The 21013-nt window shown below is 42.8% G+C and overlaps 1 protein-coding gene across 1 annotated transcript in view; it reads right to left on the bottom strand.

The window, feature by feature from the left end:
- Positions 1–21013, bottom strand: part of TNS3 (tensin 3) — a 172558-nt gene that overhangs the window by 71790 nt on the left and 79755 nt on the right. Inside the window, exons 13-15 of the mRNA XM_065398054.1 lie at positions 2511–2680; positions 2211–2337; positions 2030–2113 (exon numbers count right to left, since the gene is read on the bottom strand). Of these exons, the coding sequence (XP_065254126.1) occupies positions 2030–2113; positions 2211–2337; positions 2511–2680 (381 nt within the window). The remainder of the gene's footprint in view (positions 1–2029; positions 2114–2210; positions 2338–2510; positions 2681–21013) is intronic.

Raw genomic sequence — 21013 nt, 5'->3', positions numbered from 1 at the left:
TAACAAGTAATGTAATAAGGATGCAGAGTTCAATGTATTTTCAGCTTGATTTTCGCAGATGTTGAGCACCTGGGGCTAGTGGGAGATGTTTGTTATAACCACCTCTGAAGATCACCGCTTAATCCTTATTTCTTTTCTTGAAGGAACATACTTAAACCTAACCAGACCCAACATATTTTGAGCTTTCAAGAAGAAGCATCTGTTTGATTTTTAGTTTTTGCCAGATTCTCTGAACCCCATGTTCCTTACATGACCCAAAAACAGAAACACCAAAACACACAGGTTATGCTTGCATTATTCCCAACTTAGCCAAAGCTTCAGGAGATGCTGGAAATCTTACAAGGAATATTATTTCTACCCTGACTTCCAAACCGGATGGTTCTCTATAAGCATCAGATAAACAGCCACATCTTTTCCATGCTTATCTGAATGAAACCAAACTTCTTACACTTTTGTGGTCCACCCAACTTATACAAAGGAACCGTAAAAGGATGCAGAAAGACAAGGTGGATGGACCAGCTTCTGTTGGCGAGAGAGACAAGCTTTTGAGCTACACAGAGCTCTTCTTCGGGTCCAGTTGGTTACGTGTAAGGAAGGCTCCAGGAGACTAATCTCGAAGAACCCTGGTTCCTGGCCCAGTAAGCGGATGAAGAACAATGCTGCTTGTTTACACTAAAAGCTATTACATTTTCTCCAGTTTGTATCTTGTTTACATGGACAACTGACTGCAATGGGTGCATAAATGTAACCAAGAGTATCATCTGATTCTACGTGATTATATCACATCACTTTTTCTCTATGAAACATACAGAAATTAACTTGTGTAGGTTAGGTCAAAGTCACAGCACCATGTGTCTGCTCTGCTCCTTTATGTACATTGGTAGGAAATCAGCCCAACAACCCAAAAAATCTTTTGTTAGTTTAACTAATCTCTTTACATTCTGATGCATGTGTAAGAAAAAACACTCTGAAAGACTGAAGTCATACAAAATATAATGGCAATGACATGGGAAGTTCTGTTTGGTCTCAGACAAAACACTACATTAAGTTGAAGTTCAGGTTGAGAGTACACATCAGTAAGTTAAGGGTAACAAAAAATTACAGGTGTTGTAACTTGGGAAAATTCAGATGCTAGGCTGAACTTAAAAGAAATCCAAATATAAAAAGGTACAGAAATGCACAGGTAAGGCCCCAAAACAACCTTAAATAAGAGACCTTATGACAGTGGAGGTCTGGCACAGCTCTTCCCTGCTGTGCCCCTGAAATTACTCCTATGCCAGGGAAGATGGGGGCACCTCTTACAGGAGCTGCTTACAGCAGGTTTACATTAGCAAAGATTTATGGCCAACCAAGGGGATTCTCCTCTGGTCATTTATAACAAGTTCACGCTAGATTGACCCTTTCCCTTTCCCTATGCAATCATCTATTGGAAACAACCATGCATTATGAAAGATTGTTTATTTAACATCTATATTATACTGCAACAACAAACTCATAATAATATCCTTGAATTGGCTAGGATGCGATTTGACTTGACCAAAGCCATCCTTTGCAGCAAAGAGTCCTGTGGCACCTTATAGACTGGATGCATCCGACGAAGTGGGTATTCACCCACGAAAGCTCATGCTCCAATACGTCTGTTAGTCTATAAGGTGCCACAGGACTCTTTGCTGCTTTTACAGATCCAGACTAACACGGCTACCCCTCTAATACTTGACACCATCCTTTGCGTCACTTGACAGAGGAATGACAATTATGGTGCTCTCCTCATATGCAGCCAGTGCCTAAATAAATTGTAAAAATCGTATCCAAAAATCTGATAATGCTATTTTGATAGATTAGTAGATTCTCTATTATTGTGCAGGCACAATGATGATTGTGCATTATCAATTGCTTGCTCTGGCACCGCACAGAGGTACTTAACAAGGGTGAACTTTACCTCTCTCTGCAGATGATCTGCACAAGGCCACATGAGGCGCATTGGGCCTTTGGGAGTCTTCTAAAGGAAAAGCGGAAGTATGGTTCTTACCATGCCCAGTTCTGTACATCTCAGGTGGGCTACTGATCTGTTGGCCAGATGGACTCATTTGGCGGTAATGTGGGGGACATTTCACTGGAAGAGAAAGAAAAGCAAACAACCCTTTTCTATAAATTTGAGATGCTAAAAGTAACACATTTGTTAAAAGTAAATGATGAAGATGTTTCCTCACCATATGGTGTCTCTGGTGACACTGGAAAAGCTGGGGTTGGTGGAACAGCTTCATTCCCATTTTTGGTTGGTGAGAAGATTCCCCTGTCTACTTCATCTAGGTCTTCCTGGTAACGTGCCACATCCATCTAGAAGAGGCAAAAAGCAGCAAAATGAGTGTGTGGTAAACTTCATCAAGTCTCTGCAGTACAGTGGGCCATTTTTCATCAGATGGGAATTTGTAACCCGACTGTGCTCCTGAATTTGGGATTCTACGCTGGCCAAACATTCACCCCATCTTGAATAATTCTTTCTTATTTACCTCTTTGGTCTCCCCTACAGCAATTAGTGATCCTGGATTTACAGCTTGGTCTATAGCAGTAGATTTCATCCAGCCACACCTGGTATATGGTGGCTGCCCTGGAACATCATTGTCATATTGTCCAAGACTTAACTTCCTTATTCTTCCCCCTGACTCGTCTCCTGGTGAACCTGTTGAAGCAAATAAATAAATAATACAACAATAAATAAATAAATAAATAAATACACAAGATCTTAGTTTCATTAGGCCTGCTACATGGTGCCAGTCAAGTAATTTACCACAATATCTTTAACAATAGTGATTGACAGTCTTCAGTCACCCGTGAGGTTTCCCAGTTACTTGCCTATAACCACAGAAGAAGATGCTTGGTTAGATTCAGCCTGGCTGGCACAGGTTGCTACATATTGTAGTTTCAAGGTGCTCTGAGTTCTAAAAGGCTGGGCAGCAGGGCCGCCCAGAGGATTCAGGGGGCCTGGGGTCTTCGGTGGCGGGTCCCGGGGTGGAAGGACCGCCCGCCGCAGGTCTTCAGGGCACTTCGGTGGCAGGTCCGGAGCGGAAGGACCCCCTGCCGCCGAACTACCGCCGAAGACCCGGAGCAGAAGAAGCTCCGGGGGTCCGGGCGCCACGAGAGTTTTCCGGGGGCCCCGGAGTGAGTGAAGGACCCTGCTCCAGGGCTCCCGAAAAACTCTCGTGGGGGCCCCTGCGGGGCCCGGGACAAATTGCCCCACTTGCCCCCCCCTCTGGGCGGCCCTGCTGGGCAGTATTTCCACTGCTGCCCTTTCTAGAAAGATTAAGCTGGGAGAGGTCAGTTTTATCTGTGGATGGAATCCCACCAGTAGAGGTTGTTTAGGGTATTCAATGGCAACGCCTTCTGGACATGCCAACCAGATTTTGGAGGTGAAGTCATAGCTGCTGCCCAGGGCTGTGATCTTCCAGATAGATAAACAGATTTTTAGCCACCAGAGGCCCTGTGCCCTGCTGATACCAAGGGTGAATCTAGCTCATATATATATAATCAAATATGGTGCATTTACAGTATTTGTACTGAAAATATTCACAATAGCTACACTATTATGTATGTAACAAAGGAAAGTCACATCCTTCTGACGATTGAGGAATGGAGCATTGCAGAATAAACCAAGGCAGTAAAATGATAATAGGGGGTGAGGGAGGAATAGCATCTGTTTTTTAAAAAAAAATTCTGACAGTGGCTATTGGAAGCAATCCCTATTTCATCATTATTGTGGGAATTACCAAAAGGATGCTGCAGGAGTTGTTGCTGATTAGTCAGCATAAAAAGAATAAATGTCTAACACAGTACTTGAGATACTACTGAGTGTTGCAACTGAAATTGCATATACTCCTAAAAAGTCTAAAGTTGTCTCTTAAAATACTTCATAAAACATTCCTGAATTTCCAAGGGAGCCTATTTTGATTGTTTTGCATCATTTGAGATTAAGCTTTTCTGTGATAGTTTCCAACTTTAATCTAATTGCTTGGGGCAAGAAAGGACTTCTAAAAGACATCCTAAGCAGTGAGCAGTGCCCGACTCACACTGGGATTTGACACAGTGCATTACATCTAAATGAGCAGTTGGATCTGGAATATGCATTCTCCAAACAGAATGAACTTTATGCACACATCCATTTTCTAGTCTGAAATTGCTGGCAATAACAGAAGTATGAGATCCAGCAGACAGCAGAAAAGTTTGAACTACAGCATATCTTAACTTTCATTAGGGTAGCAAGGCGTGACCACAGTGCATCAATACACATTTTAAAAAAACCAAAGCCAACCATGCCTGATATCACAAACAGGCGTCTACACAGGAAAAGAATATTTTACGCAACATTAAAACATTGACTGGGTCCCAGTGCAATACATAAGGAATTAAGAGTCAGATTCTGCTTAAATATACATGTGCCGCTCCTGCTGACATCACTGGAAACTGGAGGCTGATAATCGAAGGCAGAATGTCTCCCATAAGTTATACCGTGGGATTTGCACAAGGGCTCAGCGTTGCCCAACTCTGTTCCCATGGAAATCAATGAATGTTTTGCCATTGACTTCAGTGACAGTAATTAGGTCAATGCTGACCACTTTTGAAAAATCCTACCCATACCATATAACTTCTAAAATTAGCAGCCAGGCTTACCCAAAACATTCTAACACACTCAGCTTCATCTCATCTATATTTAAATCTGAAGATTCTACAACAAACTGTTTTTGAAATATAGCTTTAAAAAATAGTTAAGACTTTTTTAAAAATGGAAATACTGCTCACATTTTAAAGATCCACGTCACAAAAACAACGTATCCATTAAAGTCAAAATTTTAGAAACAAACTCACTCTCCTCGAGCTAGAATCCATGACTGTAGAATGTCAGAAAGAAAAATATTTTTGAAAATCTCCCTCTACAAGCCCAATTTCCCCTTATCATTTACTCAAAGGCAGAAGGTGCCCAATTCTCATTGACTTTCCAAGGCACCTAATTTCCCTTTGTGCCTTTGAAAATCTACAACTTCACAGACAGGAAATTATAACCACTTTGCAGACTAATCTTTAGTGATGCTAAGTGCCCTCTGAAAAATCCCCATGTGTCCAAAATTTCTACTGGAACTAGAGCCAGCGCTAGGCATAAGCAGACTAAGCAATTGGTAAGGGCCCCGAGCAGGTCAAGGGCCCCCCTTATTTGCTTTTTATTATAAGAATTTGCCTGTTTTAGTATTGGGGGGGGAGGGGGAGGTGGCAAAATATTCCTGCTTAGGGACCCCAATGTGCTAGCACCAGTCCTGACTGAAACTGAAGGTGCCCCAGGCCTATAGGGGTGCTCAGCATTTTGTAGGATCAGACTCTTCACCAAAGAAGTCATTGTCATTCCTATAGTGATACTACTGAGCATTTATGCTGGATGGTGCCCCTTCTCTATTCCAACCATCAACTAATTAGTTAAGGAGTTATTAACGTCACTATAGAATCTTAACATATTTTTTGCACTGGAAATGTCCTTGCTTTGTTGTAAAAGTTGAATAAAGGATGGTTTATGTTCATTTAATCTCAAAATGGCTGAATGGATTTTGCTTATAACCTTAACAAGAGCTGTATTTCATCAGGGATGTTCCATGAGATTAATAAGGTAACTTCTACAAAGCCACAAATGTGGTTTGCAGAGGGCCACCTGTGCATATCTGATATGAACAGAGACTTCATAGAAGTTAGACATTTTGTCAGCATAACCTGCAGAGCTTGTGAGTGTCATAAAACCCATACATTATAAACTTCCCCAGAATATCCAATCACAGCAGTTACAAGCTCTTCCTCTGACATATAGCTTATAGGTCTTAACTTTCTGGCAGAGCTACGGGTTTAAAAAGAACAAAAAAAGACTGCAGTGAGAACTCAGACTTGTTCTGTGAAAACTATTGAAAAGACCCATTTTTATTCTTCTCTACCACGTATGTCCAGAACTGTGAAAGCTCTGAAACTAGGTAGGTAAACTCCAGGGCTCCACCTTGTGGAACATGGGGGAAAATTCTACATGGAAATGTTTGCTATTTTTGATGAAAAGTGATTTAATGTTATCATTGATATTAACAAAACTTTATCTAAGTTAGACCAGAGGGACAAATGGAGGTGGGGAGTAGAATGCAATGGGAACTAGCATGGATCTGGGCAAAGCCTGGGCAAGGATCTTGAATTAAATGATGAAAGAAAGGAAAAGCCATTGAAGGAATTTACAGGAGTAATGTGATCAGAGCGTGCAACAGGAAGATGGCCTATCCTGAACAGTATTATGAAGCTTTTCCAAAGCTGCCCCATTTAAGGCATCAGGTATTAGTTTATTTATGATTATCTGTTTAAAAAAAATTGCATTCTTCAATTAACATGGTGTAAAGTGCTCTGAGTCAAGAGCTGCTGGAATAACTTTTCCTTTGGTCACCTCATTTACTGTTCTTCCTTATATAATTTGTCTTAAAATCTTGGCAGAGCTTCAGACCTATCCCAGGAGTGTGTGTGTATTTTTGAGAGTGCTTTTTGTATACTGTTTGTCTCTCCCCTCCTTCCCCTCCCCCCCCCCCCCCACAGTTAGATGCAGATATTATTTATCTTTGTAAAGAACAAATAATCGTGTTCCTCAGAACTGGCACCAGACCAGTGCCAGATGGTTATCATTTTGCTAAGGATACATCTAACTGTAGGATGGCTGGTGGTTATCTGTGGTATTTTAACTGCTTAGCTTTCTTGGAGCATTACCAAATGGTATTATGGCCATTTAAAAAAACTGTCTGCAAAGGCTGGTCAACAGCATTGCTTTACTTGATGCATTAGTAGTTATCCAGGCTAAACTACAAGAACTGTATTCATTCCATAGTACTAAGCTAGGTTTCTATTTTATCGCATGCACAATGGTCACCACTAAAAAGTCAACATTTACTATCAGTTACAGGTGAGTCACATCATACGCGCATTTAACTTACGTGAATTCAACTATACACGCTCGGCAAAAAAAAGAAAAACAACAAGATACCTGTAAATAGTGCGGGCGATTCCACCCAATGAGCATATGCCCCGGAGTGAGCATGAGATGGGAGACGTGAATCTGCTGTTCCCTCAGTCGGTCTCAGTTCCCGCGTGTCTCTCATAGTGTGAGCATCTTGCCGTGCTGAGTGTGATTCTAATGTTTAAAGATACGTATTTTTCGTACAACATGGCCCCTAAACGCAAGCCAACTACTTCATCTGGTGCTCAACCGAAGAAACAGCGATCTGTTCCAATGCTGGAGGAAAAACTGGCTGTGCTGGACTTATTGAGAGACGGTATGTCAGTCTCCAATGTGGCGCGTAAATATGGCCGCAATGAATATAGCATCCATGCCATCAAGATTCGAGAGAGAGAAATTTGTCAAGCTGTGGCATCAAGTGCTCCAATAACTGCTAAGGTGACGAACCAGGTGCGTGATAAGACTTTAGTGAAAACTGAAAAGGCATTAAACTTATGGCTGGAAGACATGAACCGTAAACGTGTGCCTATCGATGGCAACACATTGCGAGAAAAGGCTCTTAGCCTCTACGCGCTGTTCAAACCTCCTGCCGAAGAGGGACAGCCTTCTGACGAGAAGGAATTCAAAGCCAGCCAAGGTTGGCTTAACAGTTTTAGGAACCGCTTCAACCTCAAAAGTGTGCAGACTACTGGTGAAGCTGCATCTGCCAATGAAGAGGCAGCAAAAGCCTACCCCGAACAATTAAAGAAAATCATAGAAGAAAAGGGCTACCTTCCGGAACAAGTTTTTAAATGCTGATAAGACTGGGCTCTTCTGGAAAAAAATGCCCAAACCGCACTTACATTTTGAAATCAGAAAGACAAGCCCCTGGCTTCAAAGCAGCTAAAGACCGTGTGACTGTGTTGTTTTGTGGCAATGCAGCTGGGCATTTACAGGGCTGCAAATCCCCGTGCCCTAAAAGGCAAGAACAAAAATCTCCTACCTGTGTTCTGGCAGTCAAATAAAAAGGCTTGGGTGACGGCAGCATTATTTCTGGATTGGTTCTACAAGTGGTTCATTCCGGAGATCAAGCAGTACCTCGAAGAGAAAGGACTTGACTTTAAAGTGTTGCTGATCGTAGACAATGCTCCTGGTCACCCTGCGGCACTCCGGTTTGCACATAACGATGTTGAAGTCGTCTTTCTCCCCCCCAATACCACCTCCATCCTCTCCACCAAGGCGTGATTCGCTGTTTCAAGGCCACGTACACGAGGCTTAGGTTCTCACAGATACATAGCGTTATGGATGCTGATCCCAATCTTAATGTGATGGAGTGTTGGAAGTCCTTCAACATTGCCAATTGCATCACTTATATTAAACAGGCAATGGATGCAATCAAGCCTGAAACAGTCAATGCATGTTGGCGAAACCTATGGAAAGAATGTGTGAATGATTTTAAGGGTTTCCTGACCATTGACAAAGAAGTGAAACGCATTTTTCAGGTGGCCAGGCAAGTGGGTGGTGATGGCTTCATCGACATCCTTGAGGAAGAAATTGAAGAATTAATTGAGAGTCATAGAGAAATATTGACTAATGAAGAGTTAGAGGAACTGATAAAATCGTCTACAGAAGACGAAGATGATGACGACGAACAGGAAGAGCCAGCAAGTTGGAATCTTCATAAATTTGCTGAAGTGTTCCAAGCAGCGAAACACTTGAATGATTTAATTTCTGAATACGATCCCTCTATGGAACGAAGGCTCAAAATCACACGTAGTATTACGGACTATTTGAGACCATATCAAGAAATGTTTGAGCAGCTCAAGAGACAACAGCAACAGTTGCCGATCACCATGTTTTTCAACAAAGAAAAACAACCAGCAGCAGATGAGCCTACGCAATCAACTTCTCGAGCTGAACCAGAGCCAACCACTTCATCTACGACTCGTTCTCTGTCACCCAAGCTCTCCGTCACCTCCGTCTCCTGGATCGACATCGAGCCCTGACGACCCCCTGTAATTACCCCCTGTAATTAAAAATACAGTACTGTAAAATTATACTTTGCATATGTACTCTTTATTATATACTGTACATTACTGTATACATTATACATTTATACATATTACTGTACAGGGTTGTATACACAAAACCATGTACAGTATACTGTACCCTATGGGCGATTTAAGGGATTTTCAAGGGTAATTTTTACTATACGCGATTTTCGCCTTACGCGCTGACTTTAGAACCTAACCCCCACGTAAGATGCGACTCCACTGTACCACAATGACAACTGAGATAAGACAGTGCCTGTTTGTTTCCCCTTGATCCACAGGGTCTGAGGACGAGCCCCGAAGACAGTTCTGTACAGGGGTGCAAGGAAGACAATACTGTCACCTTTGGATGGACCAGTTCAGGAGGACGCTCTTCAGGAAGACCCTTGCAATGATTTTTTCTCCCTTAGGTTTTCCATTGGGAGATAGAGGAAGATAATCATGAGGCCCAAATTGTCCTTATAGTTACAACAGGAAATAACTGTGGATGACTTTTTATTAGTGACCACTATAGCTGGCAGTGGTACAGCTCAGCGGCACAGAGCATCAAGGTAGGGAAAATATAATTCTGCCAGATATCACCAACTTTTAAAAGCCTTCTCCTGTTTGTGAAAACAGTTAACCAACAGCCTGACCTAAAGCCCAGAAAAGTTAAGAGTCCTTAACTTCAGTGGGCTTTGTGCAACTGTATAAATTCATCTTCTTTGTTCTGAAATTGGATTTTTGGAACAAATCATTAAAAAGAACAAAGTTGGGTGAAAAAACAAATTTTTATTCATTTGGGGGTGAAATTCATCTCTGCAGAGGGCCTTTAAGCCCAATTTTGAGGATTTAAATGGGATGTGAGTGGCACATAGACCTTGTGCCGCCCCCCTGCACAGGGGATAATTTCCCTCTAGGACACTAAGCATTACATTACTAAGTATTACTAAGTATCACTTTTCCCTTTCTAAAAATGTTTTTACAAGAGCAATTTATCAAAGGAAAGCTAATTACATCTGATAAAGGGCACTTTGAACAACTGTTTTCAGTATGTTTGGAACCAAACCACTCACACGGGAATCAATGGCATAACAGCATTTCTTGATTGAAAATCTCTTAACTTTCACTTTCCCCGGGTTGCCATTACAAATAAATGACAATAATTTTTAGCCGTTATATAGAATTTGCTCATCTGTAGACCCCATGGAATAAGACCCCTTTGTGCTATATTCCAATTCAGCACCTTTAATCAGATGGCAGGGTTTCCCCTCCCACTTGTGTACACATAAGCATGCACAAATACAGACAGACAGTGACACACACACTCTGTAGTTTTCCAGTTACATCTACATTAAATTATTGCTTATAAAATATATATGTAAAAATAAAAATACCACCAACTTCATTTCCAAATTCAACTGTAAAACTGTCTTTAATTTATAGTTTATTTTTACAAAGCAAATTACAATAGGGAGGTTAAACTAAATATATTTTCTTTTTCCCTATTTTCCTTGATAAATTTTTATCAAGGTTACTGAGCAGGAAGAAGGGGGTTCAGAATCTTTCTACTAAGTTATAAAATCTTTTAGTGGTCACCACTGTGGAATGAAGCTATAGGTCAAATTAAACACACAGAAACAATGTAGGAAACTCCCTTATAATCTTGTTTTTTTAATCCAGTCACAAATAAACAATCACAAATCAAGGTTTTATAGTACAGATGAATTTTGTTGATTTATACTTAGCCATTAAAGTTGTCAACTGTCTTTAAATTTACAGTCATCTCAAGGAAACAAAGCTGTATTTGGTTCAAAGTTTTAAACTCTGCCATAATTTTTAAGTGCTCCTATGCCATATAATTCAGCATATGTGCTTTATGTATTTAACAAATGTGTGTTTAGAGTGGTTTCTTCATTAGCACCTTTCAGCCTGTGTTTTGCACAGCTGGAGTGCATTAAGTCTTTCTTGACACAATAAAATATCGTTGATTATAAAAAATTACAGGCTTAAGCTAGAATTGACAAGGCGAAGAAAAAATCAACATTAGTGCTTTTTGCACAGGCATGAGAGACCCTCTCTCCTGACACTGTAACTCACTGCCTAAATGAAATTCCTGAATGATGTAAACGGAGACTTACTTCCAATACTGAAGCACTTACATTTCCAATGGAGACTTACTTCCAGTACTTCCTCATGCATAACTATTGTACGTGGCAATTTTTGGTTCAAATGCTTTTTTAGGTATGTGATGCTATTGTGGAGCAGATCTGACATATAGCATGGATTGTAATACAATACAGGGAACTTGGTGGTGTTTGCATAGGAAGGTTCATTTAATTGAGAAATCCAAATATTATTAAGAACATGCTCTGCTCTGCAAGTGCCTATTTATACTTCATCTAATCTGCCTAAATGCAGTTCCCAGTGTAATAATTCCACACTTGAATAATGTCATCTTATTCTCTGAAGATATTTAAATCTTATGTTGCTAAATGACAAATACCATGTTTTAACAATATTAAAAGCATTGAGCCTCAAGCTATGGAAACATAGCCAGTTACATGAAAATATCATGGTCTGAGCCTTACATTTCAGAAGTTTAGTCAATTTTTTGTAAAGTTATTATCCTTAGTAATCTAACCTTCCACTCACTGAAAGGAAATAATCCATGGAGCCCTACTCCCACGAAGGACTATATACATACCAGTAGACAGTTGGAAAGATCTGAATGCCTATTATTGCTATTATAGGAGGCCAACTGACAACTCTCCAACACCACCTACTATATTTTTGGACAAATGCACTATGATACCAATTATATACCTGATACATCGATGACGTTTTCATCCTCTGGACAGATGATTTAAACTCCCTGATAGATCTCCACCACAACATTAACAATCACCACCCATCCATTAAACTCTCACTGGAACACTCCCACACTACCATCAACTTCCTGGACACCATGATCAGCTTCAGCAATGGAATCCTACAGACAACTATATACAATAAACCCAAGGATCACCCCACCTACCTTCACAGACCCAGTAACTACCCCAAACACACCATGAAATCTGTTATCTATGGCCAGACACTCAGCTATCACAGAATATGATCTGAGGAGAAAGTTTGGAATATATACCTTAACACACTCAAAACCACCTTCACCAAACAAGGACACTCCACCAGAGAAGTAGATCACACCATGGAATGGGCCACCCAAATCCTCTGGAGAACCTGCTTCAATATAGAAATAAAACCCTCTCCGACCTCACACCCTGAGTTGTCACCTACCACCCCACACTGGAACATATACAAGGTATCATGAAACAACTACAACCTATACCCAATGGGGACCCCAACCTGAAATAAAATTTCCCTTAACCTCCTCTTCTGGCCTTCAAACACTACCCCCCTCCCCCAACCTCCAAGCAAAGCCCTAAGAACATGCAATGCTTTTACTTTCAACAAAGGGATTTTTACCCTTTTTAAACAAGGCACTGTTTAGAGATAAATAACCAGCATACAAATTATTACATTTCTCTAATAGAAAGCAAGCAAGCAAAAAAGGATTCTCCAAGCCTACTGTAGCCCCAAAACATTGTAAAAGTTTTTCTTCTTTGAAGCTCCTTTGCCCCTAGTCATCATCTAGAATCATTATTGAGCATCCCTAACTGTGTTTATGTGACTGCTTGCTCTCTCTCTGGCCCAGTGCTGAAGCTGTTTCACTGTGAATAAATTAATAGAAGAGTGACTGGACCAGAGAGAAGGAGTAAGAGCAAACATGAAAATGACTCTGTACACTGGTGGTTAGAGCACTCACCTGGGCAGTGGGAGACCCAGGATTCACTCCCCCTGCTCTATTTAAAAAAAATAATCATTTATCCACAGTGCAACAGCTTCAACGGGGAGACTGAAGGAACCCCACAGCAGCATATTCCACAGCCCAGTGGTTAGGGCACTCATCTGAGAGGTGGCAGATCCATGTCCAAATCCCTTCAAAGGCGGGGGGAGGGGGGAAGGGGGCGTGCTTGTGCTGTGTGTTGTCCTACAACCCAGGTGAGGACCCTAGCTACTGCTACTGGCCTGCTGACCCTGGTCCTCCAGCACAGCTTCATCTACTTCCCCTGGGAAAAATTCCTGGGTCCTAAAAGCCAAAATTTCGGTGAATAAAAATTGGTAGAATCTAAACACTGGCTTTTTCAAAACCCTGAGGATCTTTCAGGGAAAATCAGTAAATATCAAACATGGATAAGAGTATCAGAATCTGGTCCCAAACATTTTGCTAAGTAATTCACCCTTCTGTTTACTAGTATTTGTTTGCCTGTATCTCTCATCTGAGGATCTGAATTCTTACAACGGAATGTAAGGTATACACCACATCATTTTTTTTAGTATTCTCATTACATAGACAGGCAAACTGTGGCATGGATAGGTTAAACACTTATCACGGTGTCACACTGACATGCCAATGGCAGCGTCAGAAATAGAAGCCAGGAGCCCTGGCCCCCAGTCCTCTGCTCTACTTATTAAATCATAGCGAGCACTCTCTAAACTGGAGAGATTTCCATATGAAATCTTTCCCTTCTATTGTGCTAGCACAAAACAGCCTTCTCTAAAGGACAATCCAGTCATCCCGCACATAGTTTGAATTTTTACATATTTTCTTCCATATTTTAATATCTTAGTACACCTATTCATGAAGTGCCTATGAAACTGGGTATGCTTGATATAGTTTAAATTAAGAGAAAACCACTTTTTCACAAAAGAGGCTGCTATATGCCATGAAATCACCGATCACATCCACACCTACCCAGAAAGGTAGCAACACAGAGATAGAACACACCAAACTTGTGATACAGAGGAAAGGAATCTTGACCTGTAGACTAAATATCAAGAGATTCCAGAATCTGTGTTAGTGAAAAGTCTGGACAAAACTATGCAATGTGCATCACACATTAGAAAAGAGTCCAGACTGACACATGTACTGTAAACCTGACGTTTAGAGGACTCCCAACCTGGCTTTTCTTTTTGTATGGGATTCTCATTACACAGGAGCAAAATAAGAAGGCTGTATCAGATGTATGAAAAAGAAATTAAATTGGTTAAACAGACTGTGTTCTGCTTCCATAGCCAAAATTTGGAGTTTTAAACTGCATTTTCTAACACATAATTACTTAATCCTAAAATTCATTTCAGTGTCCATGTGATTTATCTTCTAATGAACAGCTGCTAGAAAAAGCAAGGTGTTTTAGTATTTAAGCTGTGATATGTGGAACATACTGTATTTACTAGATGTTCTGCTTTTGCTTAACACAAAGTTATACCTACTGTTTGAAATGCAGAGATGAAAGCAGTTCAATTTTCAGACCTGGCCTTTAGCCAATAGCAAATCAGTTTTTACAAAGCTAAACGATATCAGAAGGCTTATAAGAGCAGTAAGAACTTACAGTGGAACCATGAAGGTAAAGCTTTCACTTCCAAACTGTAAGAGCTAACACATTTATTCCCAATAGTAATTCTAAACAGAAGGCAGCTTTACATCAGTTTCAATCCTTAATGAAAAAACCACAATGGTTATTATCTCAAATTACAATGTTAGAAACATATATAGGTGGACTGTGCTATAGGCCAATATGTGGGGGTATTAGCACTTCATTATGTGCTGCTGCTTGATAGAAAAGTATTTTTGTGTACAGTAACTCCTCACTTAACGTTGTAGTTATGTTCCTGAGAAATGTAACTTTAAGTGAAACGACGTTAAGCGAATCCAATTTTCCCATAAGAATTAATGTAAATGGGGGGGTTAGGTTCCAGGGAATTTTTTTTTTGCCAGACAAAAGGCATTATATACATTTTAAACAAGCAATCTAATACAGGTATAAGTTTTAAACAATTTAATACTACAATCATCACTGCTGAGTATGAAGCTTCGTTGAGGTGGTGGAGTCAGAGAGTGGAAGAGGATGGATTGTCCGGCTGCTCCTCTTGCAAGCACAGGCACTGATTTTGCCAGGGCCAGGGAGCTCAACCCTCGGCCCATCCACTCCACCCCTTCCCCCAAGCCCCTACCCTTGACCCACCTCTTCTCCCCCCCCCACCTCCTCCCCCTTTACTTCGCACGCTGCGTCCTCGCTCCTCCCCCGCTCACTCCCCTTCCTTCTGAACGCTGCAAGCAGTGCGGTAACAAGGGCAACCTGCCGCCCCCCCGCGCCTCCCCCGAGTGTCTCCCGGCCCGACTTGCTCCCCCCCACCCCTTCCTGACCCTGGACCAGAGCAACTCCATGCTGCCTCCCTGCAGCAACTGCTGCCGCAGGGTCCTAGTGCCCCCCATCTTCACTGCCAGGGCAGACTGACTCTGAGCCTGCCTTTCCCCCTCAGACCCTTTCATTTTCCAATGGAACCCTCCAGCAACACAGGGGGGCACCCGCAGTCACTGCTCCTGCCCCATGCTGGGCAAGGAGGCAGCCCCATCCCTCACCCCCAGTGAAGCTACAGTCAGGGGCAACAGCAGGGGAGGAGGCGCACCCAACGCCCCCCGGCACACACCATGGGGGAGGCGAGGGAGATTCCTGGACCTGAGAGGGGCCCTAGGAGCACATGCAGTGACAGTGTGCTACTGGGGGGGGGCACGAAAGGGGGGCTCCTCCCCCAGAGCTTGCTGCTGCCGGCAGGGAAAGGGCTGGGGGGAGTCCTCTCTGGCCCCTGTCCCGGAGCAGCCTGCCTGCACCCCAAACTCATCCCCAGCCCTGCCCCACCCCAGAGCCCACACCCCCAGCCAGAGCTTTCACCACCACACCACACCCTCAACCCTAGCCCTGAGCCCCTCCAGCACTCCAAACACCTTATCCCCAGTCCCAGCCAGAGCCCTCACCCACCACACCCAAACCCCCTGCCCCAGCCCTGAGCCCCTCCCACACCCCAAACCTCCCATTCCCAGCCCCAGACAGAGCCCCCACCCCTACTCTCGCCCTGAGCCCCCTCCCACAGTCCAAACCCCTCATCTGCAGTCACAACCCACTGCCATCACCCCTGCACCCCAGCCCTCCACACTCCTCCCATCCCCAAACTCCCTCCCAGACCCTGCACCCCAATCCCTTGCCCCAGCCTAGGGCCTACACCCCAGACCTCCTCCCTCACCCAAACTCCCTCCCAGAGTTTGGGCGGGGGCGGGTTCTGGGCACCACCAAAATTTCTACAAACCTGCCGCCCCTGATCCTGCCATGCAAACCTGAACTCCCAGCATTCTCAGGACACATGCTGATCCCTAGTGGCCACTCCCGATATCCAGCACCTCCTTCCTCTCTTAACCTGTGAGTCCCTCTCTGGATTGGAACTGGACTGGAACCAAAGACCATCTTGGAAGCAACGTTACCAGCCCAACCAGTCAAAAATCATGAGTTGATCCCCCAAAATCACAAGCTCTATCACCGCCCCTTCATTCATTCTTCAGCGGCAGGCCCTTCCCTCCGAGAGGGACTGAGGGACCCGCCGCCGAAGAGCCGGCCCTTGGGGAAGGCGCAATTTTATATTCTTGCCTTGGGTGCAAAATACCTAGTTATGGCTCTGCTGCAAGCCAGCTGATTGCCGCGGGCAGGAGGCAGGGGAGGGAGGGGGGAGGCACGCCGAGTCCTCGCTCCTCCCCCCTCCCTCCTGCCCGCGGCAATCAGCTGGCTTCCGGTGTTTAGGAGGCAGGAGGGAGGGGGGAGGAGCGAGGACTCGGCGCACAGGTGCCCCTTCTTTCCCCCCCACCTCCTGCCGGGGGCAATCAGCTGGTTTGTGGTGTTCAGGAGGCAGGGGAGGGAGGGGGCGCCTGCGCGCCGAGTCCTCGCTCCCGCCCCTGCCTCCTAAACGCTGCAAGCCAGCTGATTGCCGCGGGCAGGAGGCAGGGGGAGCCTGTGCGCCGAGCCCTCCCTCCTCCCTCCTAAACGCTGCAAGCCAGCTGATTGCCGCGGGCAGGAGGTGGAGGGAGGAGGGGGAAGGCGCTGATCCATGGGGTCTGCCGGTGGGCGGGAGGCGCTGTGGGGACGGGGGGAGGGGGGGGGAGGACGTAGGGAGGCAGCCAACTGTGGAGAAAGCAGGCAGCCAAACAACGTAAGAGGGAGCATTGCACAACTTTAAATGAGCATGTTCCCTAATTGATCAGCAACGTAACAACGTTAACCGGGACGACTTTAAGTGAGGAGTTACTGTAATTTTAAAGTAAATGGCAAGGTGAACAGAGCTTATGTACATGTGGTGTTGGTTTATTCTAAATCAAACGAATAAATATATAAAGTCCATGGTCCCAGGCACAAATGGATGTAACTGATTACTTCTTTGGACAAGATACTCATTCAGCACATAAAAATCATTTGCTGCCTGCCCTGTTGGACAAATGTGTGAAGGGCTGTATTATTAAAATGTCAAGGTGGTAGATGGATTTTGGAGTTTAAATATAGCAAACTAGGATTAATAAAAATTAAAACTGATAACTCCTTTCTGATGGAGCTCAGGAAGCCTTGCCGACTGTTTCAACAATGGGCTCACTCAGTACATTACTTTTATTTCTCAAGCAGTATTCAAAAAATAAGTCTCTCTGGAAATTTTAAATAATTTTAACACTGTCCTTTCACAACAGACAATGGTAATGTCTAACAATTAAATATTTTTTTTGGCAATAGTGAAACACAAATGAAAATTTATCTTGACATCTGTTTGACTACAATCAAGCAACAGAACTTCTCATAGGAGGTAGAATATCAAAAACCTAAGGTGTGGCTGATTGTAGATAAATATCAGTTTACCATGTGTCCTGAAGTTCAAACACACACTCACACATTTTGGATGACACCCTTACCCCCATTCCAGCACCTATATACTGAGTAAAAGGGCCAAAACAGCATAAAGCAGCCTAGGAGCCTCTCTGCACAGGAAGCATGGAAGACAGCCATGTGGCTGCCTTCTGAGGACCTCTCACAAGCCCTGGCATAGAGGGATTATGTTGGCAGAAAGAGCATGTTAGGGGGCTCAGCTACTGCAGAAATTCCAGGCTATAGGGCTGTTCAGAAAGGATGCCATAATTTAGGCCCATAGAACAATCTAAAATATGCTGGGGCCACTACCAGACTTTGGGGTGGGGGTCAGTCTAATGAAGGGCTTTTACTAACAGGTAAATATATTGTTTAACTGGAATTCTCTGTTTCTCCGCTCTCTGCCAGGTTTATCTAGGCTCACAGGAGATGGATGGAATATCTGACTATGTCTTTGGTTAATTATCTCCCACCCCTCCCAATTTATTAACTTAATCATTGAACTCTCTCATTGAACCCTTTTGACTTCTGAACTCCAGGTTTTCCTGGGACAAGTTTGAAGGAATGGCTTTGTTACTCATTGTGCCAGTGTGTTCAGACTCTATGGCTGGGTGTTCCAAGGTTTTTTGACTCCGTGGTTTCAAGCAGGAAGCTGTGCGAAGAAGGGACAACATTGTTCAGAGTGCACGCTGCCTCTAGCGTTGATTTCAACACCTGGGAAACGGGGAAAAAACCTGCCGTGGCTGCAGGTCGTAAAAAAGACCCTATTTGGGAATATTTTCAAGAAATTCCGGTGCCCCGGGGTAAAAGAGGGACATGTGCAAAATGTAAGCAGTGCAACAAAAGAGATGCAAGGCCTGGGTGTCAGAATGAACCAAGAGTATGAAAAATGCTCCTCAGAAGGCAATGACTTTGAAGATCACATGGACATGTGTGGATCAGTCACTAAACTTATTTTTCTACCATTCTTATGGACTGCCTCCTAAACGATTAAATGACCACTTAGATTATTGTCATACATTTGTGTTTTGTGTGGATTACTTCTGAATTTCAAAATATAATGGGCATGTTAGTTTGTTGTGACAGCATTTAACAATTAAATTTTTGCTGGTACTGCTGGACTTCTGAAGTGATTTTTTATTGCTCAGTTTAATCACACATCCTAGGTGAAGATTTCATGTTCAAAAGTAAAGTATGATTAGGCATTTATGAATTTTAACCATTTTAAAAATGCCATTTTCCCTCCCAAGCTGTTTGGTATGTTGCTAGAAATAACGGTTTAAATATATTTAGATCGATAACCCCTGTGATTTATTTAATTATTTCCCCTATAAAGCTGGGTTTGGAATAAATTATATCCTTTAAACTGTGGTACAAACAGATACAGTAAGAGGAACCTTTCATTTACAATCTCACTTTTCTAAAGCAGTGCAATGAGTAACATTCAGTGAGAGAGTGATTTTTTTTTTCCATTTTGTTTCAGAGGACAGCGTAGCCACAAGGGATTAGGACATCCATCATCTCAACGCCTACATCTGTCAGCTGCTGGTACCACAGTAGTGCGGCAACTAAACATACAATAGACAATGAACTACCTTTTAAAAAAATAAATAAATAAATAAAAATAAAGACTTTCTTCATCATCCAGTAAAACCATGGATGAGTTCGTAACCAGGACCAGCAAATTCCATCAAGACTCCATAGATTAAAAGAAATTTTGGTTCATTTATGCAACAAATTTTCCCCTTTGTCTTGTTCAGAACAAACATTTGATTGACATGGTTCGTTCATTATGACCAGGCTACGCTCCAGCGGGCTGAGCAGACATTGCCAGCAGGTTGCTAGATAAAGTTTATGAGAAGGAAATGGACCAGCGTGCAAAAAACACTAATGGGAAATTAGTTAATCTGAGTCTTGATAGCTGGAGCAATGTACACAATGATTCAGTAATGTGTACTTGTGTGACAGCAGAAGATGGGGTTGTCTATCTTACAGTAACAATTGGTACATCAAGAAATGCCCACACAGCAAAATACTTAAAAGTAGCAGTAAAGGTTATAACAAGCTGTGGACAAAAATTCAAGTTTGTAGCTTTGTAACAAACAATCGTGCAAATATAACAAAGGTGAGAAGATGATGATAATGAAGGGAACTTGAAACTTATATGTGTACAGTGCTCATCTGATGTAACTTTTAGCCAAAGACTTAAGTACAACTGCAGGAATAAAGGAAAATGTTGTTGATAGTGCAAAATACTTCAGAATAACAACCACTTTGCTTCAGATTCACAAAAGAGAACAAGAGGATTTCTCCCCCAAGATGTACAATGGAATTCAGGGGTTGACTGTTTTGAGCTACATACTGAGAACAGGCCTATTCTGATGACAACTTGTGAAGAAAATAGTGACAAAATAGATGGAACGATCACAGCCAAAGTAGTCAACATGAGACTAAAGAGAAATTTAGAAGATCTGCTGATTATACCGAAACCTATTTCCCTCGCCTTGGACACCCTGCAGAAGGATTGCTGCTGTACTACTGCTGCTGTTGAAATTTGGAAAGAACTTGAAAAGCCATTGAAGAAAGAAATACCAAACAACAAAGTTAAATTGCAGGCAATAAAGAAGTAGATGGATCAAGTCCTTATTCCACCTAATTTTCTTGCCAATATTCTCAAGCCAAAGTAGATGCCTACCTGCTGAAGAAGAAGATGCTGCTATGATAAGATGCTATGCATCTAATAATTACCCATCAATAATGCCAACCGTAACAAATTTCAGGGCTGGGGGTGAACCATTCAAGCAGTACATGTTTAATGATGATATTTAAAAGAAAGTCCCCACTGAACTGGTGGAAGTCACTAGCTGAACACCTGGAACCAGAACCTATTGAAGTGCTAAGCCAGCTTTTGACAGCAATAGCCTCTTCTACATGCACAGAAAGAATATTTTCTTCATTTGGACTAATTCAAAGTTGAGAAATCAATTGGGAGTTGACAAGGAAAACTTGTCTTTCTCTTCTAGTACATCAGTGGTGGGTAACCTGTGGCCCATCAGGGTAATTCGCTGGCGGGCTGCCAAACGGCTTGTTTACATTTGCATGGCTACCCAGAGCTCCCAGTGGCCGCGGTTCGCTGTTCCCAAACAATGAGAGCTGCGGAAAGCAGCGGCCAGCACATCCCTGTGGATCACCAGTTT

The sequence above is a fragment of the Emys orbicularis genome, chromosome 2, assembly GCF_028017835.1.
Source record: "Emys orbicularis isolate rEmyOrb1 chromosome 2, rEmyOrb1.hap1, whole genome shotgun sequence".
In the NCBI taxonomy this organism is placed as follows: Eukaryota; Metazoa; Chordata; order Testudines; family Emydidae; genus Emys; species Emys orbicularis.
This window is presented reverse-complemented; position numbering and strand designations above follow the sequence as displayed.